The 26,147-nt window shown below is 44.0% G+C and overlaps 1 protein-coding gene across 3 annotated transcripts; it reads left to right on the forward strand.

Moving 5' to 3' along the window:
• The first annotated feature begins 3,013 nt into the window (after positions 1–3,013).
• Positions 3,014–25,760, forward strand: PPM1G (protein phosphatase, Mg2+/Mn2+ dependent 1G). Of its 3 annotated transcripts, none has more exons than XM_047782394.1 (10): positions 3,014–3,388; positions 20,118–20,187; positions 20,919–21,004; positions 21,347–21,479; positions 22,113–22,528; positions 23,101–23,238; positions 23,575–23,809; positions 24,316–24,445; positions 24,734–24,836; positions 25,143–25,760. In XM_047782394.1, exons 1-10 carry the CDS (start codon positions 3,269–3,271, stop codon positions 25,347–25,349), a joined length of 1,638 nt encoding a protein of 545 aa, XP_047638350.1. In that variant the 5' UTR covers positions 3,014–3,268; the 3' UTR covers positions 25,350–25,760. The 3 variants fall into 3 exon arrangements, with proteins under 3 accessions (XP_047638350.1, XP_047638351.1, XP_047638352.1); XM_047782395.1 differs by lacking the exon at positions 3,014–3,388 and adding an exon at positions 5,763–5,834; XM_047782396.1 differs by lacking the exon at positions 3,014–3,388 and adding an exon at positions 19,588–19,852.
• The last annotated feature ends 387 nt before the right edge of the window (positions 25,761–26,147 follow it).

Raw genomic sequence — 26,147 nt, forward strand, 5'->3', positions numbered from 1 at the left:
ACCAATCCCATTGTGCCACAGTGGGAGCTCCCATGCCATATTTTAGATTTCACATATAAGTGATGTCATATGGTATTGTCTTTCTCTTTCTGACTTAGGATGAGAATTTTGAATTGCATCCGCGTTGCTGCAAATGGCATAACGTAGGATGAGAATTTTGAATTGCATCCATGTTGCTGCAAATGGCATAATTTCATTATTTTTTATGTCTGAATAGTATTCCATTGTATATGTGTGCCCCCACCCCCCTTTTTTTGCTTCTTAGAGCCGCACTCGTGGCATGTGGTAGGGGTCGAATTGGAGCTTAGCTGCTGGACTATACCACCGCCACAGCAATGCCAGTTCGGAGCCGTGTCTGCAAACTACACCACAGCTCATGGCAATGCCAGATCCTTAACCCACTGAGCAAGACCAGGGATCGAACCTGAATCCTCATGGATGCTAGATAGATGCTGAGCCACGACGGGTACTCCAAGTACCACATATTCTTAATCCATTCATCTGTCGATGGACATTTGGTTTGTTTCCATGTCTTGGTTAATGTGAATAGTGCTACAATGAACAAAGGAAAGCATGTATTTGTTGAATTATAGTTTTGTCCAGATATATATGCCTAGGAGTGGGACTGCCAAATCATCTGGTAGTTCTATTTTTAGTTTTCTGAGGAATCTTCATACTGTTTTCCATAGTGGTTGTACCAATTTACATTCCCACCAATAGTGTAGGTGGGTTCCTTTTTCTCCACACCCTCTCCAGCATTTTTTTTTTTGGTCTTTTTTTGTCTTTTTGTTGTGTTGTTGTTGTTATTGCTATTTCTTGGGCCGATCCCGCGGCATATGGAGGTTCCCAGGCTAGGGGTCCAATCGGAGCTGTAGCCACCGGCCTACGCCAGAGCCACAGCAACGCAGGATCCGAGCCGCGTCTGCAACCTACACCACAGCTCACGGCAACGCTGGATCGTTAACCCACTGAGCAAGGGCAGGGACCGAACCCGAAACCTCATGGTTCCTAGTCGGATTCGTTAACCACTGCGCCACGACGGGAACTCCCTCCAGCATTTGTTATTTGTAGACTTATTAATGATGGCCATTCTGACTGTTGTGAGGTGGTACCTCATTGTAGTTTTGATTTGCATTTCTTTAATAATTAGGCACATTTTTTCATGTGCCTGCTGGCCATCCATATGTCTTCTTTGGAGAAGTTTCTGTTTAGGTTTTCTGCCCACTTTTCCACTGGGTTGTGTTTTTTGTTGTTGTTGAGCATTGTGTTGTTGTTTGTTATGGAGATTAAGCCCTGATCGATTGCATCATTTGCAACTATTTTTTCCCATTCTGTAGGTTGTCTTTTCATTTGTTTATGGTTTTCTTTGCTGTACAAAACTTGTACATTTGATTAGGTCTTGTTTATTTATTTTTAATTTTTTGTCTTTTAGGACTTCGGTGACATATGGATGTTCCCAGGCTAGGGGTCGAATAGGAGCTATAGCTGCTGGCCTATGCCACAGCCACGGCAGCTCGGGAACTGAGCCACATCTGTGACCTAAACCACAGCTCATGGCAATGCCAGATCCTTAACCCATTGAGCAAGGCCAGGGATTGAACCTGAGTCCTAATGGATGCTAGTCCGGTTCGTTAAACATTGAGCCGCGACAGGAACTCGAGGTCTTATTTATTTTTATTGTATTTCTATTACTTTGGGAGACTGACCTAAGAAAACATTGGTATGGTTGATGTCAGAGAATGTTTTGCCTCCATTCTCTCCTAGGAATTTTATGGTGTCATGTCTTATGTTTACACCTGTAAGCCATCTTGAGTTTATTTTTGTGCATGGTGTTTTCTAGTTTCATTGATTAACATTCGGCTATCCAGTTTTCCCAGCACCACTTGCTGAAGAGACATGTCTTTCCCCCGTTTTATTTTTATTTACTTATTTTGGTAGAACAAGAAGTTTATTACTCCCACTCAGTGGTTCCTGGGGGCTTTGATGTTTCCCCCACTTTATATTCTTTTAATTTTTTTGTCTTTTTAGGGCCCCACACGTGGCATATGGAAGTTTCCAGGCTAGGGGTCCAAACTGAGCTTCAGCTGCCGGCCTACACCAAGGTGTGTTTTCGATCTACACCTCATGGCAACACCAGATTCTTTTATTGCAACACCAGATCCTTTTATTATATAAATTTATTTCGGGGGGGCACACCATATGTATATGGAAGTTCCCAGGCTAGGGGTTGAATTGGAGCTGCAGCTGCCAGCCTACACCACAGCCACAGCAATCCTGGATCCAAGCTGCATCTTCCATCTACACCACAGCTCAAGGCAATGCCAGAATACCAGCTCGTTAAACCGGTTAGTGAGGCCAGGGATCGAACCAGCATCCTCATGGATCCTAGTCACGTTCGTTAACCACCAAGCCACGAAGGGAACTCCTTCCATTTTTATATTCTTACCCCCTTTGTGGGTCTTAACTGATGTGTCTGGGTTTATTTCTGCGCTCTGTTTTGTTCCACTGATCCTTTCATCTCTTTTTGTACCAGTATCACACTCCCTTGATTACCGTAGGTTTCTATCTCTTACTCTCCTCTGATTTCATCCCGACCAGCACAGACGTCATAGATCAAGGTCTTCATTTTCTTTGTCAAAAAGACTCACATCCCACTCGCACAGACCTCACAAGGCCTGGCCAGGATACTTCATGCTCTCAGAACAAATACCAGCCAACTTTAAGTGAACCTTTTCGGGCGCGGTTCGCAGAGTCTGCGGGCGCGGAGGGGAAACAGGGAGCTGACACGCTGGAGGATGGACCGGAAGCCCCAGGTCCCAAACAAAAGAGCTTAGGCAAAACGCGAGAGGCCAGGAGAAGAGGCGGGGAACAGGGTGGCAGAGCTGGAGGCAACGCGCAGCCCTCGGGGACGCCCCAAGCAGGCCGCGGCCGTTGGTGGGCGTGGCCGCGCCAGTCTCGCGGGAGCGGCGGTTGGGCGGGCCGTTGTCCCCGCGGGCGGGGCGAGTTGCTAAGGAAATGACTACCCGCGGCGCGGCGCCGTGCCGCGCCGCGCCGGCCGGGCGGGGTCTGAAGCGGTGCCGTTTCCGTTTCCGCTCCCTCTCTGCTCCCGTCCCGTTACCGCCTCCTGGCCCGCCTCGCGCCTTTCACCGGCACCTTGCGTCGGCCGCGCAGTCTAGCCCGCTCCTGCCACGCGCGCCCCCGGGGCTCCGGCTCCGGCACGGGTCGCGCCCCACTCGCCTTCCCCTGAGGTCGCCGGTCAGCCGCCGCCATGGGTGCCTACCTCTCCCAGCCCAACACGGTGAAGTGCTCTGGGGACGGGGTCGGCGCCTCGCGCCTGCCGCTGCCCTACGGCTTCTCCGCCATGCAAGGCTGGCGCGTCTCCATGGAGGTGAGGCGGGAGGGGCCCATAGGCTGGCGACTGCAGGGCGGGAACCCGACGGAGAAAGGGAGCGGGGGGATGGGGTCATCCTCGGGGAAGGGTCCGAATCGAGAGCCTGCGACCGGAGCAGCAATCTGGGGGGCGACAGCGAGAGCGGGGCCGAGGCAGCGAGAGAGCTGCCGGTGCTAGGGAACCGTGTGCCGGTGGCCACCTTGGCGGTGAGGGCTCGGCCATGTGGGGAGAGGCACCTTCCGCCCACTGACCGACGTCCCCGTGCCTTCGCGCCATCCTCTCGTGCTAACCCAGCCTTCCAGGCTCGCAAACGGTGTGAGGTTTAGTGTGGGAGTGAAGATGAAAAGGGACTATCCATTGATTTTGCTAGGGAGAGGGGGATAGATGTGAATGAGTGTACTTAAAAAAAAAAAAAAGTGATGTGAGAGGGTTCTTTGGACGAGGAGTTTGACAGTGAAAGGAAGCCGGGTAAATGGTCTGTTTCAAATTCTTAATACCTAGTTGCCTGGCCCTGGGCACCACAAATTAATTTCGGAGGTTTGACTTGACTTGCAAGAATTGTCTCTTGTTTGTTTCAGGGCCTTTCATGGCCTTTGGAAAACTTGAATTGTGTCCATCACGATAATTTCTTTTTTTATAATGCTTGATTTTCTTTTTTTCCTCACTCGGGATTTCTCTAAAACTTGGTACTTGTCTTTTGCCTGTGCTTGTTGTAGTTTATAGTTTCCTTGATTTTCAACAATTTCATCAACTTTTTGTCTTAACGTACAGAGAACTCTTTTTCTTTCATAGAAAATTTTGCTATGGAAAAATTCTGGAGAAAAAGGCATAGTATTGGGCAACTGTATGGGAAACTGCAAAGGAGAATGGAGAAAACTATGGTAGGAAGGGAAGGGGGAAAGACGTGTGACATGTTTTTGTGAAGAGTACCGGGAGATCTAGGCAGAGGAGCCAGGGAAATGCTCATAATTCTGTCTGGGATTGAGGGTTGATCCATTTACTAGGTGGGCTTCAGGTAGCAGCAAATACTGTCTCCCTTGGGAATTTCTTCAAATCCCTCACTCCTCCCTGTGGTTAGCTCTGGAATGACAGTGTAAACTTGAATGGTTTGTTCTCAAAGTGAAATTTTGAACCCACAGGAGACATTATCATTAGGTGTAAAATTTCCGGAATGGAGAGGATCCTATAGTTATCTCACTAAGATTGGCTCCCACCCTTTACTGCTCAGAAATTGAGGCTGGGAGAGATTAGGATACTTGTGCCTTGGAGGAAAGATCTGTAGGATGGAAATGGTTCAAGACTCTTGCTGCACTGTTCTCTGTGTCAGGCTGAGGTAAAGCCTTCACTTTTGACTGTGGTGCACAGTATTGAGCTTACTGAGTACTTGGTAAATGTAATTGTCTGACTTGTAGGAATATCTGGGTGAAGCTTCCAAAGGAAAGCTTTAATTAAAGGCTGGGGTTGGGATTAGCTGGTGATTTGGAGTTCTGTTTCTATGACATTTTCTGTTAATTTGGTAAGATTTGAGGTGACTGTCTCATCTCATAATAAAGCTTTTCTTTCAGGTTTCTTCTTCAGTATTTTCGACTCTCCTCTCTGCTGTGGCTTTTCCATTTCTTTGTTACTCTTTCTAGTTTTCTTTATAAATTGAGTTGCTTGGATATTCAATTTTCCAAATTGTTTGCCCAGTGATTCTGTACTGTTTGCTTCTTCTCTGCAGGGCATTTCCCTTCATTTTTGGTTCCTCCTCTAGTAATTAGAACATGACTGTTTTCATCAGAGGCAGTTTAGTTTGTAGAGATCTTACTAGACTATTCCTTAGATTCTAATCTTCCTCCTGGGAGATAACCACTTAGGGTTTCAAAATCTTATTATGCAGTATTTGATTTTACTTTTGTTTAAATAGTTAAATATATCTAATAAAATACACTTCAAGTCCTATATGGGATCCTGTTCTGCTGCAATGATACTTTTGCTTCTGGCTTTATTTTCTCTCTCCCTTAAGTATAACAGTTTCTTTGCTATGGCAAGAAAATAACTTGGACTTCTAGCCTCTTGAGTGAGTCTTAATCTTTTTGGAAAGTGTACTCCTGTTCCTCTTAACCTTTAGGACTTAAAATTCCACTTATTAATTCTATTGACCTTAATTTGCTTGGTCCTAATGATTTAGTTGAGCTACATTTATCACACCAATGCACATTATAAAGGTTGCTAAAAGCCTGACTGATGCATAGATTCAGGCTAAGAGAGTACTATTTTATCCTTTCTCTTGAGGCAAGGATGGCAACTATCAATAGCTGGCATTTTATACTTTCTGCCTCTCTCTAGCCCCTCTTGCTGTGGAACCAGGGTGTTTTGAGGAGGGGTAATCAAAATACCACAGTTGATGTCCCCTTCCCTTCTTCCTTCTCCATGGTTTGGAGTGATCCTCAAGCTGGTTGAGGTATGTATTTTGGGAGTTAACAGGTAGGTTGTGGAAGGGTGCCTGAGAAATATATTTGGAAAGGCTCTGAGTTTTTGGTGGCTAATGAGAAGTCCAATTTGAAAACACTTTTAGTTGATGTAGTCTTAAAGAGACTAGGGTACTTTTAGTTTTTGGTTATGAGGTTCTCTGGAAGTTACAGAATTGCTCCCTATGGGAAATTAGGAATTTTATATATATAATATTTTCCCCTTTTTTAAAGGGCAGCATTAATACCTAGAGTATAATTTGGAGTAGGTTAGCTCTTAATTGCCGTATAGAAGCTGGCTAATTAATGGTCATAGAAGATTATCTAGAATTGAATATAGATAATGTTGAGCAGAAAGTTAAGATACGTGCATGATAGTTTCAATCATTATATTAATAGGAGAAATATAAAATGAGATACCACAAGCATGCTTTTGGATTCCACTTGAGAGAAGACATCTGAGGCTGAAGAGTATTTGTCTCTTCCCCAGATTAGTGTCTCATTTCTGTACCTTAAAGCACTTTTTACTTATTGAACCAGATCAGAATTCCTTTGTCTAGGATGCAGTTAAGTAACTTTCATAAAAGGGCTTTTTTTTTTTTTCATTTGATTGGCATGCAGTACCTAATCTTCACAATTCAAATATAGTATGAAATGATAGCAAGTCTATGTCCATGAATATGGAGGAAATTGTTTTCTACTATACTATTCCTTTATAAGTTCTCAAGCAACTAGATGTTATAATCAGAGCTTATTTTTCAGTGTATGAAGAGTATTTTACATAAATTATTTATTGACCAGTCCCCAAGCAGTAGTTGATACTGCTTCCCAACCTTTGAACCTCTGTTGGGTTTTCATCTTAAGAGTTGTACTTGGAGAGGTAAGGGCTTGAATTTGAGTATAGGAGTTTGACATACCTGGTTAGTAGTTCTTGCCATTGTTAGCTGCCATTAAAAGTGTGCTGTCTGGAAGCACAGATCTTTAGAATTGAACTTAAGGCATACTTTAAAGCATATATATAGGTCCCTTTTTAAACAGCTTTGTTGAGGTATACTTCAGGTACCATATCCATTTAAAGTGTACATTTCATTAGTTAATGTATTCACAGAATTGTGTAGCCATGACCCACTAACGGTTTAGAATATTTTCATCACCCCCAAAAGAAACCTTGTAACCATTACCAGTCACTCCCTATGTCTCCTCCTATAACCCCAGCAACCACTAATTTACATGTCCTATGGATTTGTCTGTTCGGAACATTGGATATAAATATATCACCTTTTCTCTCTTGCTTTTGCTAAACATAATGTTTTTAAAGTTCATCCGTGTTGTGTCATGAATCAATCATTACCCCATTCCTTTTTATGCCTGAATAATATTCTGTTGTACGCACGTTTCCTTTATCCACTCATCAGTTGCTGTTTGGATTTTCACATTTTGATCATTATGAATAAGGATGCTATGAACATTCATGTTCAAGTTTTTCAAGTTTAAAAGCCTGTTATTATTCCCTCTTTGAAATAAGTTTTTGTTTCTCTTGAGTTTATACCTAGGAGTAGAATTGCTGGGTCATATAGCAACTCCATGTTTAACATTTGAGGAATTGCTTAACTATTTTTCAAAGTAGTTGTGCAATTTTACATTTCTACCATCAATATATGAGGGTGTCATTTTCTCTACATCCTACCTACACCTGTTATCTCTTTTTTTTCCCCCAGTTACAGCCATTCTGGTGGGTGTGAAATAATGTTTCATTGTGGTTTTGATGGTATTTCCATGATGGCTAATGATGTTTGAGCCACTTTCCATGTGCTTATTGGCCATTTATATATCCTGGGAGAAATGTCTATTCAGATCCTTTGCTCATTTTTATTTGGGCTTTCTCTTTTGTCTTTTTATGGAGATGTAAGAGGGTTTTTTTCCTTTCTTTCTCTTTTTTAATATATACTCTGGACAAGTCTCTTGTCAGATATGATTTTTTTTTTTCGCTTTTTTTTCCCTAGGACTGTATCTGCAGCATATGGAAGTTCCCAGGCTAGGGGTGGAATCGGAGGTACAGCTGCTGGCCTGTGCCACAGCCACAGCACTGCCAGATCTGAGCCGCCTCTGTGACCTACACCACAGCTCACAGCAATGCCAGATCCTTAACCCACTGAGCAAGGCCAGGGATTGAATCCACATCCTCATGGATACTAGTTAGATTTATTTCCTCTGCACCCCAATGGGAACTCCCTTAGCAGATAGTATGTGCAAATATTTTCTCCCATGCTATGAGGAGCCTCTTTTGCTTTCTTATTGGTGTCCTTTGAAGCAAAAAAAAATTTGATTTCGATGAAGTCCAGTTTATCTATTAAGAGTTTTTGTAATGTAATTTTGGCTCTTACATTTAGGTCTGTGATCCATTTTGAGTTAATTTTTGTCTGTTGTGTAAAGAAGGGGTCCAGCTTTTTACTTTTGCTTCTGGATATGTTTGTTCCAGCAGCATTTGTTAAAAGATTGTTCTTTTCCCTCAGAATTATCTTGGCATCATTGTTTAAGATCAATTGACCATAAATATGAGGGTTTATTTCTGGACTCTTAATTTCATTCCATTGATCTGTGTACCACACTGTCTTGTGGTAAGTTTTGAAGTTGGGAAGTATTAGTCTTTTTTTCTTGTTCTTTTCTATGAACTTTAGGATCAGCTTGTCAATCTCTGTACAAAAAGCACCAGGAATTTTGATGGGGATTGTGCTGAATTTGTAGATCAATTGATGAGTGTTACTATCTTAGCAATATTAAGTCTATAGGGTTTTTTTGGAGGTGGGGAAGCACCTGTGGCATGCAGAAGTTCTAGGGCCAGGGGTCAAATCCTCGCCTCAACAGTAACCCTCACCACAGCAGTGACAATGGTGGATCCTTAACCTGCTGAGACATCAGGGAATTCCAAATCTATAGTTTCCTTGTAATGTCTGTCTGATTTTGGTATCAGGATAATACTAGCTTCATAGAATAAGCTTGAGAAGTGTTACCCTCTCTTCTGTATTTTGGAAGAGTTTGTGGAGAATTACTATTAATTCTTCCTTAAATATTTGGTAAAACTCACAGTGATGCCATCTGAGACTGGGCTTTTCTTTATAGGATGTTTGTATGGTAAAGTACACATAACATAAAATTTACCATCTTAATCATTGAAAACGTACCGTTCAATAGTATTAAGTACATTCACATTGTTGTGCAGCCAATCTCCAGAATTCTTTTTTATCTTGCAAAACTGAAACTACCCATGCAACAACTCCGCATTCCTCCGTCTCTGTGAATTTGACTGCTCTAAGTACCTCATATAGACAGATTTGTCTTTGTGACTGGCTTATTTCACTTAGCATAATGTCCTCAAAGTTCTTCCATGTTGTAGCATGTGTCAGAATTTCCTTTTTAAGGCTAAATAATGCTCCATTGTACATGGATACTGTATTTTGTTTATATATTCATCTGTTGAACACTTGGGTTGTTTCTACTTTTTGGCAGTTGTGAATAAAGCTGCCCTGAACATGGGTGTATAATTAACTCTGTGAGGAGTTCTCGCTGTAGCTCAGGTTAAGAATCCAACTAGTATCCATGAGGATGTGGTTTTAGGATCCAGTGTTGCCACAAGCTGGTAGGCTGGCAGCTTAGCTCTATTTGGCCCCTAGCCTGGGAACTTCCATATGCTGTAGTGTGGCCCTAATAAGGGGAAAAAAAAAAACAAACCTCTTTGAAACCCTGCTGGGAAGTTTAAGATCAAGGTGTCTGGAGAGGGCCTACTTCCTGGTTCATAGATGGCTGTGTTCCAGCTATGTCCTCACAGTCAAAGGAGCTCTCTGGGGTCTCTTAATAAGGGCACTTATCTCATTTATGAGGGCTCTTTCTTCAAGACTTAATTACCTGCCAAAGGCCCCACCTCCAGATACTATCACACTGGGGATGAAGTTTCAACATACGAATTTTAGGGTGACACAAAACATTCAGTGTATGTAAGTCCCTTCCCAACTGTCTTCTTTTTTTTTTTTTTTTCCCTTTTAGGGCTGCACCCACTCATATGGAACTTCCCAGGCCAGGGGTCAAATCAGAACTGCAGTGCTCAGCCTGTGCCACAGCCATAGAAACGCCAGAGCTGAGCTGCAACACTGGATCCTTAACCCACTGTGCGGGGTGAGGGATTGAACCCGCATCCTCATGAACACTAGTTGGGTTCGTTACTGGTGATCTACAACAGGAACTCCCCCACTTTTTTCTTGAATTGAAAGACACAGATGATAAATTTAACTATCATAAATCTAAACGGTTGATCCAGTGACACAGTAACCTTAGGAGATTCATATCAGGAAAGGTAACCAGGCCTTTATTAGTAACAGACCCACCCAATTTTTTTGGAAGACAAAAATTCTGGAATGGATGGTGGTGATAGTAGTACAACAGTGTGAATTTATGTAATACTACTGAACTGTACACTTAAAAATGGTTAAAATGGTGAGTTTTATGTTATGTTCATTTTATCACAATAAAAATGAAACCAAAAGTTAAAAAGAAATTAATAGACATATTGCTTGTCTGGAAAATCAGAAGAGGCTATGGTATATGGTTTAGTATCATCTCTTCCAGACCATGTCAATGATTATTGTGTTATGATACATCTCTAGGTTTAGGGTAGTAAATAAAGGAATTATCTCTTAAGATATTTGTTCTGAGGCAACTGGGAACTTATCATTATAAGCAAATATGGAAGTTCTGCTATTTACAGAACATAGTGTTAGGCCCCAGAGCTATAAAGAAACTTAAGACAGTCTGTTTTCATGTTCTTTTGGACCTAAGACTCCCATTTTCTCCTATGGAATGTTGGATACCAATATAAGATAGCATATGCTGAGTGCCAAATTATTGGTAGAGGCAGTAAATACTAAAAGAGTTCAGATGGGGGAGTGATCACAGAGTATTGGTATGATTAAGGAAGATCTCTTGGGAGTTCCCTAGTGGCCTAGCATTGTCACTGCTGTGGTTCAGGTTCAGTCTCTGGCCTGGGAACTTACACATGCCATGGGCATGGGCACAAAGAAAAAAGATCTCTTGAAGGTGGTGACACTAACTTGGTCTTCAGGAAAGAGTATTTATAGGTAACATGGGGAGGAGGAAAGTGGAAGAAGAACAAGTATTAGAAGAAAGGACTGGGGAGTTCCCGTCGTGGCACAGCAGAAACAAATCTGACTGGGAACCATGAGGTTTCGGGTTTCAATCCCTGGCCTTGCTTCGTGGGTTAAGGACCTGGCGTTGCCATGAGCTGTGGTGTAGGTTGAAGACGCAGCTTGGATCTGGCGTTGCTGTGGCTGTGGTGTAGGCCGGCAGCTACAGCTCCGACTGGACCCCTAGCCTGGGAACCTCCATATGCCACGGTGCAGCCCTAAAAAGACACAAAAAGACAAAAAAAGAAAAGAAGAAGAAAAAAGGATAGGAGGAAAGACTGAGGCAGGCGTGCTTACTACTTTGCTGGCATAGGGTGGTCATTGTCAAGAGCGGGGTATTTTCTTTTGGGGAATGGCACAAGTTAAAGAGACTAGGTTGTAGAGATGGATAGGAATGAATATATTGAGTGCCTTAAATTGCCAGCAAATTGTATGGAATTAATCTGTTGTAGTAGTGTCCATTGAAGGTCCTAGGAATTAAAGGTTAGGGAGATTAATCTGGCAATTAGATAGATGTGTATAGGCTGGATTACAAGGGATAGAAAGTAATGACAAGAGAAGGGTTAAAATATTAAGAGTAAAGTAGTCCAGGATCAGAGTTATGAGTTATGAGGGAAAAGTCAGCAGGACTCAGTGATGGACGTTGAAAGACTGCCAGGAAGTCAAGGAGGACTGATATTAGGTGTCGCCTGGGAGAGTTAAGATTTCAGTGACAGAAATAAGACATGTAGGGGAGGCTCTAATTTTTTAGAGACTGCTGAGTCTCTGTTTACATATGTTAAGTTTGAGGTGGAGAAAAGACATCTTACAGAAACATAGAATGGAACTACACTTCTTCAAAGAACCCAAGAGAACTTTCAAGAAAGTTGACATGGTTTGTACTATTTAATTACATACAATGGTTGGGGAGAATGAAGCCTGCAAAATGGCTATTTGCATTGCTGTGACAGTATTGCCTGCTCTGTGAAGTATGATTTTGAAGAAGGGTTTGAGTTTAAGAGGAAATGTTAATCTAGAAAAAGGAAAAATACTGCTTTTGAGGTAGAAGTGAAGGCGAAGTTAGGAGTTTTGAGTTAGAATAGGGAAGGTGAAGTAGATCTTGAAATATGACCTTGATCTTGAGTAAAGTAAGGGGTTAGTTCATCTGCTAAGAATCAGAGGAAAATAGCATTGAGAACTTGAATTGTATGGGAAAGGTTAGTGACTGGCTGGGGTTAATATATTTAAGAGTGGGAGTGCCCGTTGTGACACAGTGGGAATGGATCTGACTATGAGGATGTGGGTTTGATCCCTGGCCTTGCTCAGTGGGTTGGGGATCTGACATTGCTGTGAGCTGTGGAGTAGGTCACAGATGCGGCTTGGATGCCAAGTGGCTATGGCTGTGGTGTAGGCTGTCAGCTGTAGCTCCAATTTGATCCCTGGCCTGGCAACTTCCGTATGCCGTGGGTGTGGCCCTTTATTATATGTAAAATATATATATATTTAAGAGTCGATGCAAAATAGAGGGGGGAACCCAAATGTAAATAGTGACTATAATCAATGTGATTTCCTGACATTTTATGACTAGTGATACTTAGTGGTTCTGATTCAGGGATTAAAAAAAAAGCAGTTGGTCAGGTTATGCAAGGTTGGATGAGTTTTTCTAGACTGCTAAGAGACAGTGTTGGAACACTTAGCTCTAGTTCAGAAGGGACAGAAAGACATGGGTAAAGAAGGTAGAGCAGTTCCTCCTGGATGTAGATCCAAAGTGATAGAGATCCACGGTCTCCCCAGGAAGAGAAGGTAATGTGGTGTAGTTCTAAGAACTGAGACCTCAAACCGTAAGATGAATCTTTATGGTGGGCATTTTCCTCTTTGAGAAAAAGAAGATAGAAAACAAATGTAAACCAGGTGCTAAATTTCAGAGCAGAATAAATATATATTACATTCCAGTTATAAAGAATTCTTACGTGTTTTACATCATCCTCACACGATAGTGTTGTGCTGATATAAGTGATGTAGATATTCTTTTTTTTTTTTTTTTTTGCCTGTACCTGGAGCATGTGGAAGTTCCTAGGCCAGACCTATGCTACAGTAGTGACCTGAGGCGCTACAGTGACAATGCCTATCCTTAACATGCTGAGCTGCAAGAGAACTCCAAATGTAGATATTCTTATTCCGTATCATAGAGGGTAAAATTGAGGCACACTAAGAGATAGTTTGGCAGAGATCATGTAGTATATGAAAGTTTGGCAGCTTAAGGATAATTCATAGGTTTATTTTGTTGTCATTATTCAGAATGAAACAGTGTAGCTAATTGTACAAAAATAAAAATCTGGAAAAGTAGGAGATAAATCTCACCTTCCACTAAGGGTTTTTTTTGTTTGTTTGTTGGTTTTTTTTGGCCATAACCATGGTGTGTAGAAGTTACTGGGCCAGGCGATCTTTCAGACTTGTAACATATACATACAGATTTTAAAAAAATTTTTTTTGCTTTTTATCACTTAATGTATTTTCTTTTCTTTCTCTCTTTTTTTTCCTTTTCTTTTTATGGCTGCACCCATGGCACACAGAAGTTCCCAGGCTAGGGGTTGAATTGGAACTGCAGCTGCTGGCCTACACCACAGCAACATGAGATTTGAGTCACATCTATGGTCTATGCCACAGCTTGCAGGCAACGCCCAGATCCTTAACCCACTGAGCAAGGCCAGGGATCAAACCCATATTCTCATGGAGACTATGTAGGGTTCTTAGCCCACTGAGCCACAGTGGGAACTCCTTATCATTTAATATATTGTGAACTTATTTCTGAATAAACATATTTATAATTTCTCTAACAGTTGCATATATTCCATTGGAGAGTTGTACTGCTTATAATCTAATCTATTCATGGAAGTTTTTTTGTCTTTTTAGGGCCCCACGTGCAGCATATGGAAGTTCCCAGGCTAAGGGTCTAACTGGAGCTATAGCTGCCAGCTTACACAGTTACGGCAACTCAGGATCCGAGCCCAGTCTGTGACCTACACCACAGCTCATGGCAACGCCGGATCCTTAACCCACTGAACAAGGCTAGGAATCGAACCCGTGTCTTCATGGGTCCTAGTGAGGTTTGTTACTGCTGAGCCATGACAGGAACTCTCTGTCAGTTTCAGTGGTTATCATTGTTTTTTATTATAAATAATGCTGTAATGAACATTCTTCATATCTTTGTATCTTTGTGTTATTACTCCCCAAAAATAAACTTTTAGAAGTCAAATTACTAGATCAAAAGACATGCACATTAGAACAAAAATTTTTTTTTTCTCATTTTTCTTTTTTGGCTGCCCCGAGGCCTGTGGAGCCCCTGGGCCAGAGATCAGATCTAAATTGCAGCTGCAGCAACATGGGATCCTTAACCCACTGTGCCAGCCAGGGATTGAACTTGTGTCTCAGTGCTCCCAAGACACCGCCGATCTTGTTGCACCACAGCAGGAGCTCCTGCACATTGGAAATTTTGATGCTTATTACCAAATTGTCCTCCAGGAAAACTACTAGTTTATATTCCTGTTGGTCAGAATATGAAAATGTGGGAGTTCTCATTGTGGCTCATCGGGCTATGAACCTGACTAGTACCCATGAGGATGCAGGTTCGATCCCTGGTCTGTCATGTAGGTTGCAGACGCAGCCCGGATCCCATGTTGCTACGGCTGTGGGATACATAGGTTGGCAGCTGCTCATCTCTGACTTCCATATGCTGCAAGTGCAGCCCTAGAAAGCAAGGGGGAAAAAAAAAAAGAATATGAGAGTGTGGTTTTGTTTGGTTTTGTTTTCATTTTAATTTCTTTTTTCTTTTTTTTTTTTTAGGGCCCCACCTGTGGCATATGGAGGTTCCCAGGTTAGGGGTCAAATCAGAGCCGTGGCCACTGGCCTACACCACAGCCACAACAACGCCAGATCTGAGCAGCATCTGTGACCTTCGGGTCACATCTGTGCCAGATCTGAGCCTTGTCTGCTACCTACACTATAGCTCACAACAATGCCAGATCTTTAACCCACTGAGGGGGGCCAGGAATTGAAACTGCATCCTCATGGATTCTACTCAGGTTCATTAACCTCTGAGCCACAAAGGGAACTCCCTGAGAATCGGTTTTTATCTTCCCTTTTATTACGGCTGGATACTGTTAATCTTTTGTCAGTCTAATTTGCATAAAAGGATAATTCCCTTTTTTTGCCTTTTGTCTTTTCAGGGCCGCACCTGCCACACATGGAAGTTCTCAGGCTAGGGGTCAAATCAGAGCTACAGCTGCCAGCCTATACCACTGCCATAGCAATTCGAGGTCTGAGCCGAGTCTGCAACCTACACCACAGCTCATGACAACGTCAGATCCTTAATCCACTGAGCAGGGCCAGGGATCGAACTTGCATCCTAGTCGGGTTCATTAATCACTGAGCCACGACAGGAACTCCCTAATTACTTGTTTTTTCAGTGTCCATTTCTTTGATTACTATTGAGGTTAAATATTTTTTCATATGTTCACTGATGCTAGATCTTCTGCTTCAAAATCACTGATCTAGTTAGGAACAGATAAATCAAAAATATTTTTTGGAGTTCCTGTTGTGGCTCAGTGGTAGTGAACCCGACTAGGATCCATGAGGATGCAGGTTCAATCCCTGGCCTTGCTCAGTGGGTTAAGGATCCGGTGTTGCCATGAGCTGTGGTGTAGGTTGCAGAAGCGGCTCGGATCTGGCAGGATCTGGCATTGCTGTGGCTCTGGTGTAGACCTGTAGACTGGCAGCTGCAGCTTCAATTAGACCCCTAACCTGGGAACTTCCATATGCCATGGGTGCTGCCCTAAAAAGGAAAAAAAAATTTTTTTTTCAGAGGAGTTCCCATTGTGTCACAGCAGAAACAAATCAGACTAGTTTCCATGAGGATGCAGGTACAATCCCTGGCCTTGCTCTTGGGTTGGGGATCTGGTGTTGCTATGAGCTGTGGTGTAGGTCTCAGATGTGACTTCGATGCGGCATTGTTGTGGCTGTGGTGTAGGCTGGCAACTGCAGTTTTGATTCAACCCCTCTCCTGGGAACCTCCATATGCCATGAGCGCGGCCGTAAAAAGGAAAAAAAATAAAGATTTTTTTTTTTTTTTTAATAGCAGAGTGGGTTCAAAATAGATGGTACTGCTGTAATTTAGCATTGTATTACAGAGAAAGACCAGTTAATTCTTTTATTCCACTGGAAGTTTTGGACAGGAAGACTGCTTCTCTCTCTACCCAAAAAGTGAAATTAGTTCTAGTTCCCTGGTGGCCTGGTGGTTAAGGATTCTCATTGTCACTGCTGTGGCTTGAGTTTGATCCCTGGCCTGGGAACTTCTGCAAGCTGCCGTCAAGACACGACACCCCCCCAATGTGGAATTAGTTGGACCACCAGCCTCTCAAATCTTAGTATATATTGAGTCTTAAAAATTTTAATTTACTTTTGAAAAAGCTAAACATTCCCTTGGTTCATTCTTACTCCCATCTGTCTGTCTGCACCCTCATGCCCTCCCACAGTTTACTTTTATTAGTCTTCTGTGTATCCTTGTAGTATTAAAGTATGAGAAAACAAATATCTATTCCTATGCTCCCTCTTACACAAAAAGCAGCTTACTAAATATATCGTTATGCACTTTGCTTGCTTTATGTAACAGAATATCTTGGAGAACTTCCATGGACTTTTTTTTTTAAAAGGAAAGTGAAATTTGTGGAACTCCAGTATTCACTAAAATGATTTTAATTTAATGTTACTTAAGTGTGTATAAACACAGAACTGAATGTAAATTCCATGCCAGCAAACCAAACTACAAAATTAGCAGAATTAAAATCAACATTAATGTGACACAACTGTTTTGCTGAAACTAATTAAGACGCGCACAGCATGACCTAGGTAGTGTCTGCAGAGACGTGGTTTCTTATGGGTGTAGCGTACCATTACTGTGTTGTGTCTCAAGGATCTCCCACTGCTTTTTTGTCCTCTCAGACCTGTTTGCTTTCTCTTTATTCCATAGCGCTACCCTCTTTCTATGTGGAGTATACCACTCTGCTGTATAATTTATTCACTGATTGTGTTTGTTGTCTGTATCCCTCACTAGAATGTAAGAGTTTTTTTGTTTAATGAAGTAAGAGTCTTTATTTTGTTCACTAATATGTCCTGACTACCCAGAACATCTCTTCTGTATGAGTTTGGATATAGTTCCCTGTACTACACAATAGGACCTCATTATTTATCCATTCTAAATGTAATTTTTTTTTTTTGTCTTTTTGCCATTTTCTTGGGCCGCTCCCGTGGCATATGGAGGTTCCCAGGCTAGGGGTCTAATCGGAGCTGTAGATGCCGGTCTACACCAGAGCCACAGCAACACGGGATCCAAGCTGCATCTGTGACCTACACCACAGCTCGCGGCAACGCGGGATCCTTAACCCACTGAGTGAGGCCAGGGATCGAACCCATAACCTCATGGTTCCTAGTTGGATTCGTTAACCACTGAGCCATGACGGGAACTCCTAAATGTAATATTTTGCATCTACTAAGCCCAAATTCCCAGTCCATCCCACTCCCTCCTTCCTTCCCCTTGGCAACCACAAGTCTGTCCTTTGTTTTTGTTTTGTACATAGGGTCATGTGCCATTTTTTAGATTCCACATATAAGTGATATCATATGGTATTTGTCTTTCTCTGACATAGTATGAGAATCTCTAGTGGCATCTGTGTTGCTGCATATGGCAGTATTTCATTCTTTTTTACGGCTGAGTAGTATATTCTATTGTGTATGTGTACCACATCTTCTTAATCCATTCATCTGTTGGTGGATATTTAGGTTGATTCCGTGTCTTGGTTATTGTGAATAGTGCTGTTGTGAACATAAGGGTGCGTGTACCCAAATGAATTCTCAGGCACATTAAAATTTGGAAATCACTGGTAGAGGATGCTGGGGCAAAAGACAGTCATAAAAGACAAGTAGGTGCTAAGATGTTGGTGAGAGGAGAGGAAGGCCCAGTAAGATGAACCCTAGCTTAGAGGGGAGGAAAGTCAGCATGGCTGGTGGTGGAGTGGTTGGAAGATGGAGAGAGAAAGAGATGACCTTTGAGGAGTTCCTGTTGTGGCTCAGCAGAAACAAATTTGACTAGTATCCATGAGGATGCAGGTTCGATTCCTGGCCTCACTCAGTGGGTTAAGGATCTGGCGTTGCCATGAGCTGTGGTGTAGGTTGCAGGCACTGCTTAGGTCTGGCGTTGCTGTGGCTGTGATGTAGGGCAGTGGCTTCGGCTCTGATTTGACCCCTAGCCTGGGAACCTCCTTATGCCTTGGGTGTGGCCCTAAAAAGAAGAAGAATATGATGATGACCTTTGATGTGTGGTGTTGTCTAGATCCTAGGGATGAGGCTAAGAGGCAGTTGTGGTAATCGCTGTAGATAGGCCACCAAAGGCCTTCTGTGGATGCACATTAGCTTCTGGGGCACTTTCTCCTGGAGACAATCAGAAGTACAAGAGTAGCTCCTTTTCAGTGCTCTCCTTCTCTACTTTAAAATAACTACATTTTATTTTTTAGACTTGTATAATAAAGGCAGAGTCTTATTTTAGGGACAACAGAACTACTACATTCAGATCTCCTGAATATCAATATAATCAGGAAATGTAAAATGTTAACAACTGAAAGACAGAGGAGACCTTTTAAGTTTATACAAGGATAATTAATCAAAGTAAATAGCTAATTATATCCTTTTTGTCTGTAGAGAGTACCTGAAAGGATGCTTGGGTTGTTTTCCAAGATGGGGCAAATTAAGCTGTTGTACCTTTTTTGGTTGGTTTGTCTTGTCTTTTTAGGGCCGTACCCAAGGCATGTGGGGGTTCCCAGGCTAGGGGTCCAGTCAGAGCTATGGCTGCTGGCCTACGCCACAGCCACAGCAATTCAGGATCTGAACTGCACCTGCAGCCTACACCACAGCCCACGGCAACACCAGATCCCCAAGCTCCTGAGCGAGGCCAGGGATCGAACCTGTGTCCTCATGGATGCTAGTCAGATTCGTTTCTGGGAACTCCTGCCTGATACCCTTTTATCTAGATCTGACAGTCTTGGCTCAACTTTGGCTTAGCCTGGCATATTAGTTTCGGGTGGCAGAGTTTCATTATTAGAAGAATTTGTTCAAGCCCAGCCTCCCAAACAAAATGTTGGTGTGGCAGGGCCATTGCAGATTGCTCTTCAGGTGTGCTCTGCCTTCAGAGTTAAATGGTATCTCCATTCCAGCTAGAGTAAGGAGGTGGGAAGGCTGATTTAATGGGGCATGGTAAATTCCAGTTAACAAGTACTAAGCACAGTGTAGTTTAATAACTATTTGTTGAAAAGATAATCTTTTGTAATTATGTCTCCACCTAGCCTGGGGGTAATAACTTCTTAAGTGAGTTAAACATTAAGAGAAGAGAGTAATTTGCACTGTAAACCAGCTATAATGGAAAAAATAAAAATCATTATTTAAAAAAAAAAGAAGAATAATTTGTTTAGATGGTACTTTTGTGGGGTGGTGGCTGTAGTAAGTGGTAGCTTTGCCAATTTCTGGTGTTGTTGCTCAGGCTATCTTAGGATCTCCTAGAAACTTTTCAGGTCAGTAATGCCCTCAGGTCCCTTTTACTATCTTCCCTAACATTTTCTTCCTTGAAGTTCACTGATTCATAGAATGGGTCTGGAAGTGACTTTAAAGATCCTTTATTCTGGTTCTTCCCATAGTTGCCACAAATCCAAAAGGGTCAGGTCTAGAGTTCCAACAGCCAAACATTCTGCCATCTGGACTGACATCTCCTAGGCTGAGGCTGCTAGACTGCAGAGGTAGTGACCTGATTCATCTCTTTCCCTTCTTCCCTCCCTCCTTCCTTTCCTTTTTCCCCTTCCCTCCCTTGCCCCCATCCCTTTCTCCCTTCCCTGTACTGTTCTTACTTTATCATCCCATCTTCCTTTCTTATTTCTAGGCCGTGTAGGTCAGCCAGGGAAGGGTTAGTGAGATTAAAGTGTGAAAGTGATCCTTATGACCTAAGGTGCACAAGGAAGCCTTTCCCTTGACCTTGAGAAACACTGATTATGCTCTTTTTCCTAGGATGCTCACAACTGTATTCCTGAGCTGGACAGCGAGACAGCCATGTTTTCTGTCTACGATGGACATGGAGGTAACTTGAGCAGATCATATTGGTAACATTCTAGGACCCCAGTTCCGGGTTCTTTGTTCTTTTACTTTCCAGGATTCTGGTCCTCAGATATCACTTCCTGCCTGGTGCTGTTTTTCTCTGTTCTGCCATTCCTTCCCAGTAGGATATTGTGTTGGTTCTTAATCCCACCGGACCTTGCTTTAATCCAAGAAGCCTCTTCCTATATTAGCATTTATCTCTTTTTCACTGAAAACTAAGTATGCAAATGAGAAAAGACATGGGATATATTGATAACAGCTCTGAGAGAGGTGATGGTGAAGTCCATTTTCTGGGTCAGAACTTAGCAAAGCATTGTCTTCTTTTTTTTGTCTTTTGTCTTTTTAGGGCTGCACCTGCAGCATATGGAGGTTCCCAGGCTAGGGGTCATATCAGAGCTGCACCTGTCGGCCTATGCCACAGCCACAGCAACGCCAGGTCCGAGCCGCATCTTCGACCTACACCACAGCTCATGGCAACGCCGGACCCTTAACCCACCCAGGGATCGAACCCACAACCTCATAATTCCTAGTCGGATTTGTTTCTGCTGCGCCATGGCGGGAACTCCCAAAGCATTGTCTTTCTAATAGGTTTCATTTGTTCTAAGATAACTCATCTCCTCAACCCTTAGGATTCACCCTAGTGAGGTGTGTTGATATTGTATCCCTTTCTGTGTATGAGTAGCAGTGCTCTGGGAGACTTTACCTTTTTTCTAGGGGAGGAAGTTGCCTTGTACTGTGCCAAATATCTTCCTGACATCATCAAGGATCAGAAGGCCTACAAAGAAGGCAAGCTACAGAAGGTCTGTCTTCCCACACTATTCATTCTCTACTTCTATAGTCTTTCCTTGTTTTCCATTCCCTGGCTTTTCCTTTTCCACTGCCACCTACCTAGCTTCTTTTTACTGTATTTTTTCTTAAAGAATTCTGTACTTAGCAGCATGTTAAGGCCTTTTTTAGAGCTGCCTTATTGATTCCCAAGTCTATAAACTGTTTTTCATTTATTTGCCTATGAACGTCTCATAGTGTGGCAGATCACACTCTAATTTGCATCCCCTCCTTGTGCCCAGGATTCTTTATAGGCAATTCATTGTACCATTGTACTTTTTCCTACATTTGCCTCATACTATTTTGCTTATATTCAGGCTTTGGAAGATGCCTTCTTGGCTATTGATGCCAAACTGACCACTGAGGAAGTCATTAAAGAGCTGGCACAGATTGCAGGGCGACCCACTGAGGATGAGGATGAAAAAGAAAAAGTGGCTGATGAAGATGATGGTGAGTGTGGCATCCCTTATTTGGAGGAAATTGGCATTTGAAAGAACTATTCTTTATTTATGAGTTAATTCTAAAAGAAGATGCCTTCTTAGGTCCCGGGAAGTCCTCATGTTAAGGAATCTCCTGTATTGCAGGTGGTTATGAAAAGGAGAGAGATGATTAACTTTTGTTGAGTGCATAGTGTTGCCATTGTAAGCATTTTTGTATACATTATCTTTCGTTATTTGTGATGGGGTCTTTCTGGTTCCTAGTAATGTTTATGTGATCTTTTTTCAAGACTGGAGCTGCTCCTAGCCATAGCAGCCAGTCATTAAGCCTGGGCCCCAGACCTGGACTAGCACTGTAGACTTCCTGGGTCCTCACAGCATGGGGTTTTCAACTTAGCAATGAAAAAACGAGAGTTGACAGGGGACGTATAGTAACTAGTGCGCCTTTGACTAAGAAGAAGGGTGAAAGGCAAAGACCAAGGGTAGTCTCAGGAGGCCAGTATTATGTGAGGTTTGATAAATGAGCCTTAGGAGTGTGAGGTGGTGGGGCGGTTGGAGGTCACGTTGCAAAGGCTGTGCAGGTAGTAAGGGGCTGAGTCCATGAGGAGTCTGGCAAGGGGGCGCTGATTTAGCCTCTTCCCTGCAGTGGACAACGAGGAGGCTGCACTACTGCATGAAGAGGCTACCATGACTATTGAAGAGCTGCTGACACGCTATGGGCAGAACTGTCACAAGGGTGCTCCCCACAGCAAATCTGGAGCTGGGACAGGCGAGGAAGCAGGGTCCCAGGGCCTCAATGGGGAGGCGGGACCTGAGGACCCATCTAGGGAAACTTCTTCAGAGGAAAATGGCCCCACAGCCAAGGCTCACACAGGCCTTTCCTCCAACTCGGAACGTGGGACTGAGGCAGGCCAAGGGGGTGAGCCTGGCACTCCCACTGGTGAGGCTGGGCCTTCCTGCTCTTCAGCCTCTGACAAGCTGCCTCGAGTTGCTAAGTCCAAGTTCTTTGAGGACAGTGAGGATGAGTCAGATGAGGCGGAGGAGGAAGAGGAAGACAGTGAGGTAAGGGCCCATTGAGGGCAGACAGACATTGAAGTCGTGGATAGGGCCCTTTTAGTCGCCATGCACAGCTTTCTACTCTTCCATCTCCTAGTCTGATATCATCCCCCAGCTATAGTCTAAGCTTTTCTTGAATTTATTACCTCCACCAGCACAGGTACCATTAACCCTCTTACCTCTGCCTTTGTTGACATTATAACAATTAGATCTAGTTTTGGTCTTTCATAGTCTGTCTCCCAAAGAGAGAACAAGAATATAGTGGTTGTTACTTTGGATATTTGGGTGTTTCTTTTTCTGGGAACTTTTTTCTGGTCATCTTACCTGGAAGGCGCTTTTGACTGGTCTTCCCCAGGACTTCCTGCTAGTGACCGCCAAACCTGGTTCAGGATATCAGCTATATCTATCCTAGTCCTCTCTCCCTTCCCCCACATTTTCCCATTATGATCATTTATTTGCATCTTTCAGTGTCTTGAGGATCTCTTTTCAGACAGGGCCTCTTGCTTCTGAGTGTGAGTTGGGTGGAAGGGCAGGGGGATGATCCTAGTCTCAGTAGCCTGGGATCATCCCTCTGGCAGGAATGCAGTGAGGAAGAAGATGGCTACAGCAGTGAAGAGGCAGAGAATGAGGAAGACGAGGATGACACTGAGGAGGCTGAAGAGGATGAGGAAGAAGAAGAGGAGATGATGGTCCCTGGGATGGAAGGCAAAGAGGAGGTATGTGGGGAAGGAGGCCGGTGAATCTGGGAAAGCCAAGAGGCCAGGGTGAATCTTCTGAATTTTATTTTGGGAGAGGGGTTCCCTTCCTCTCTTAGCACTGAAGTCATGGTCATGGGAGGAGGGATTTATTCTGCTAGAGGCGTTAGGTCTTCTGGGTAGAATTATCTCAGAAAAGGGAGGGTCCCACATGCTGTGGTCTCTGGGGAGAATAAATCTCTGCTCCTCCTGTCTGTTAAAGCTCTCTTGGTGGTCCTAGTGAGAGGAGAAAACATATGGGAATGCGTAGAGCTGGGGTCTAGGAGTGCCCATGATGCTTCCTTTCTTCCTTTTAAGCCTGGCTCTGACAGTGGCACCACAGCGGTGGTGGCTCTGATACGAGGGAAGCAGTTGATTGTAGCCAATGCAGGAGACTCCCGCTGTGTGGTGTCTGAGGCTGGCAAAGCTTTAGACATGTCCTATGACCACAAACCAGAGGATGAAGTGGAGCTGGCACGCATCAAGAATGCTGGTGGCAAGGTCACCATGGACGGGCGAGTCAACGGTGGCCTCAACCTCTCCAGAGCCATTGGTAAGGGCCAGGAAATCATGGGAAAGACTTTCTAAGTACTTTTGTATCTACCACCTCTGTCCCTTAAACATCTCTGTGAAATAGGTAAGATAGCTATATCATTTCTGGATGATGAAAGATAGGTTAAAACTGACCTAAGGTTCAGCAACCCATTGACAGGGCTGAAACCAGAAGAACATTCCACTAGATTATGGAACTTTGTAAAGATGGGAAACAAGGAGTTCCCGCTGTGATGCAGTCAGTTAAGAACCTGACTAGCAGCTCGTGTTGCTGCGGAGGTGTGGGTTCGATCCCTGGCCAGAGCAATGGGTTGAAGGATCCAGCGTTGCTGCAGGTGTGGCTCAATCAGTCCCGTGCCCAGGAACTTCCATATGCCATAAGTGCGGCCAGTTAAGAAAAAAAAAAGAAGGGCAGGGGGGAATGTCAGGATTTGACTGGCCTCAAACCCAAATCTGTGAGAAGTGCTCAAACTACTACCTCTTCAACCAGCCATTCCTTTACTTCAGGAGACCACTTCTATAAGAGAAACAAGAACTTACCACCTGAGGAACAGATGATTTCGGCCCTCCCTGACATCAAGGTGCTGACTCTCACTGATGATCACGAATTCATGGTCATTGCCTGTGATGGCATCTGGTGAGCACTGGCAAAACACCCTAAAACTCCCTTTTCCGCCCATAGCATTACTTTTGTAGGGCTCTCAGCTGCGTTGTCATCCTAATGGCTATATTCAGCCCCTTTTCTCAAGCTGCTCTAGAATTAGAGCCCAGATAGGCAGCTCAGTGTCAAGACCCCCAAGCCTAAGGCAGAGTTGACAGTGTCTGTGGGTGTTTATGTTGTCTGGGCCACCTGTCACCTCTATTCATATTTGTCTACTCTGCCTTGGTGGGACTAAAGGAGATTGAGTGTTGTTTCTGACCCCAGGAATGTGATGAGCAGCCAGGAAGTTATAGACTTTATTCAATCCAAGATCAGCCAGCGTGATGAAAATGGGGAGCTTCGGTTATTGTCATCCATCGTGGAAGAGGTAAGTCCCCGGGTAGAGGAGAGGGTGTTTGGTCTGCGTATCCAAGGTTTTCTCTTTAGACCTGAGTTAAGACCAGACTCTACACTAATTACTGACATACTAAACTCTGACTAGAAAGTTCCACTTTCCCTCATTTCCCTGATTTATCTTTAGGCCTCATGGTCTAGCAGGTGGTGTTTTGTGATACCTGTTGCCCATTCCCTCCTTCTGCCATCCTGTCTCAGCAAGGCCAGCCCTCTTGTGGGACTTTAGGTTCCCAGGAAGGTTTTCAAACCCTGAAGCTGAGCTACCCCATCCCTTTTGTAGCTGCTGGATCAGTGCCTGGCACCAGACACCTCTGGGGACGGTACAGGGTGTGACAACATGACCTGCATCATCATATGCTTCAAGCCCCGAAACACAGCAGAGCTTCAGCCAGAGAGTGGCAAGCGGAAACTGGAGGAGGTGCTCTCTACTGAGGGGGCTGAAGAAAATGGCAACAGTGACAACAAGAAGAAGGCCAAGCGGGACTAGCAGTTGTCCAGACCCCTGCCCACCTAGACTGTTTTCTGAGCCCTCCGGACTGAGACTGAGTTTTGTCTTTTTCCTTTAGCCTTAGCAGTGGTGGTTATGAGGTGTGCAGGGGGAGCTGGGTGGCTCTGCTCAGCCCATTCCAAAGAGGGCTCTCCCTCCACACAGCAGCCTGGGAGCCTCTGCTGTCCTCCCCAGCCTCGTCCTTGCTCCTTGGGGCTCATCGCCGGTTCTCTGCCTGTGCTCGTTGTGTTGGAGGGAAGGACTGGTGGTTCTGGTTTTTACTCTGTGAACTTTATTTAAGGACATTCTTTTTTTATTGGCGGCTCCATGGCCCCCAGCCGCTTGCACCCGCTCTCTGTTGTACACTTTCAATCAACACTTTTTCAGACTAAAGGCCAAAACCTAATCGTGCCCGTGGTGTCCTTTTTTCTCTGCTGCCATCCTGTCCGGCCCACCCGCCCAGGGTGCCCTGACTCCCTACTTGACCTCCAGCGGTAGCGCCTACCTACCCTTCCCTGTGTGGGTGCGAGGGTGGATGTGGGTGGGTGTGTGTGCTCCTGCCTGCCTGCCTGCCTGCCTGGGGTGTGTGTGCACGAAAGGGAGAGGGGGCCCGAGCACTGTAACTCCCTGAGCTACAATTCTGGCGTCGCAGCACATCGTCCCCGGCTCCTGCAGTCTGGAATGAGTTCTTCCTCGTTCCTCCAGGGAGGGGTCGGAACCGGCCTGGCGGCCCTTAAAAACCAAAGGCAGGGGCAGGGTTTGACCTGCCCTTCTTGTTCCATCAGGTCCCTGATTGGC

This window comes from Phacochoerus africanus, chromosome 5, assembly GCF_016906955.1.
Source record: "Phacochoerus africanus isolate WHEZ1 chromosome 5, ROS_Pafr_v1, whole genome shotgun sequence".
Classification (NCBI taxonomy): Eukaryota; Metazoa; Chordata; class Mammalia; order Artiodactyla; family Suidae; genus Phacochoerus; species Phacochoerus africanus.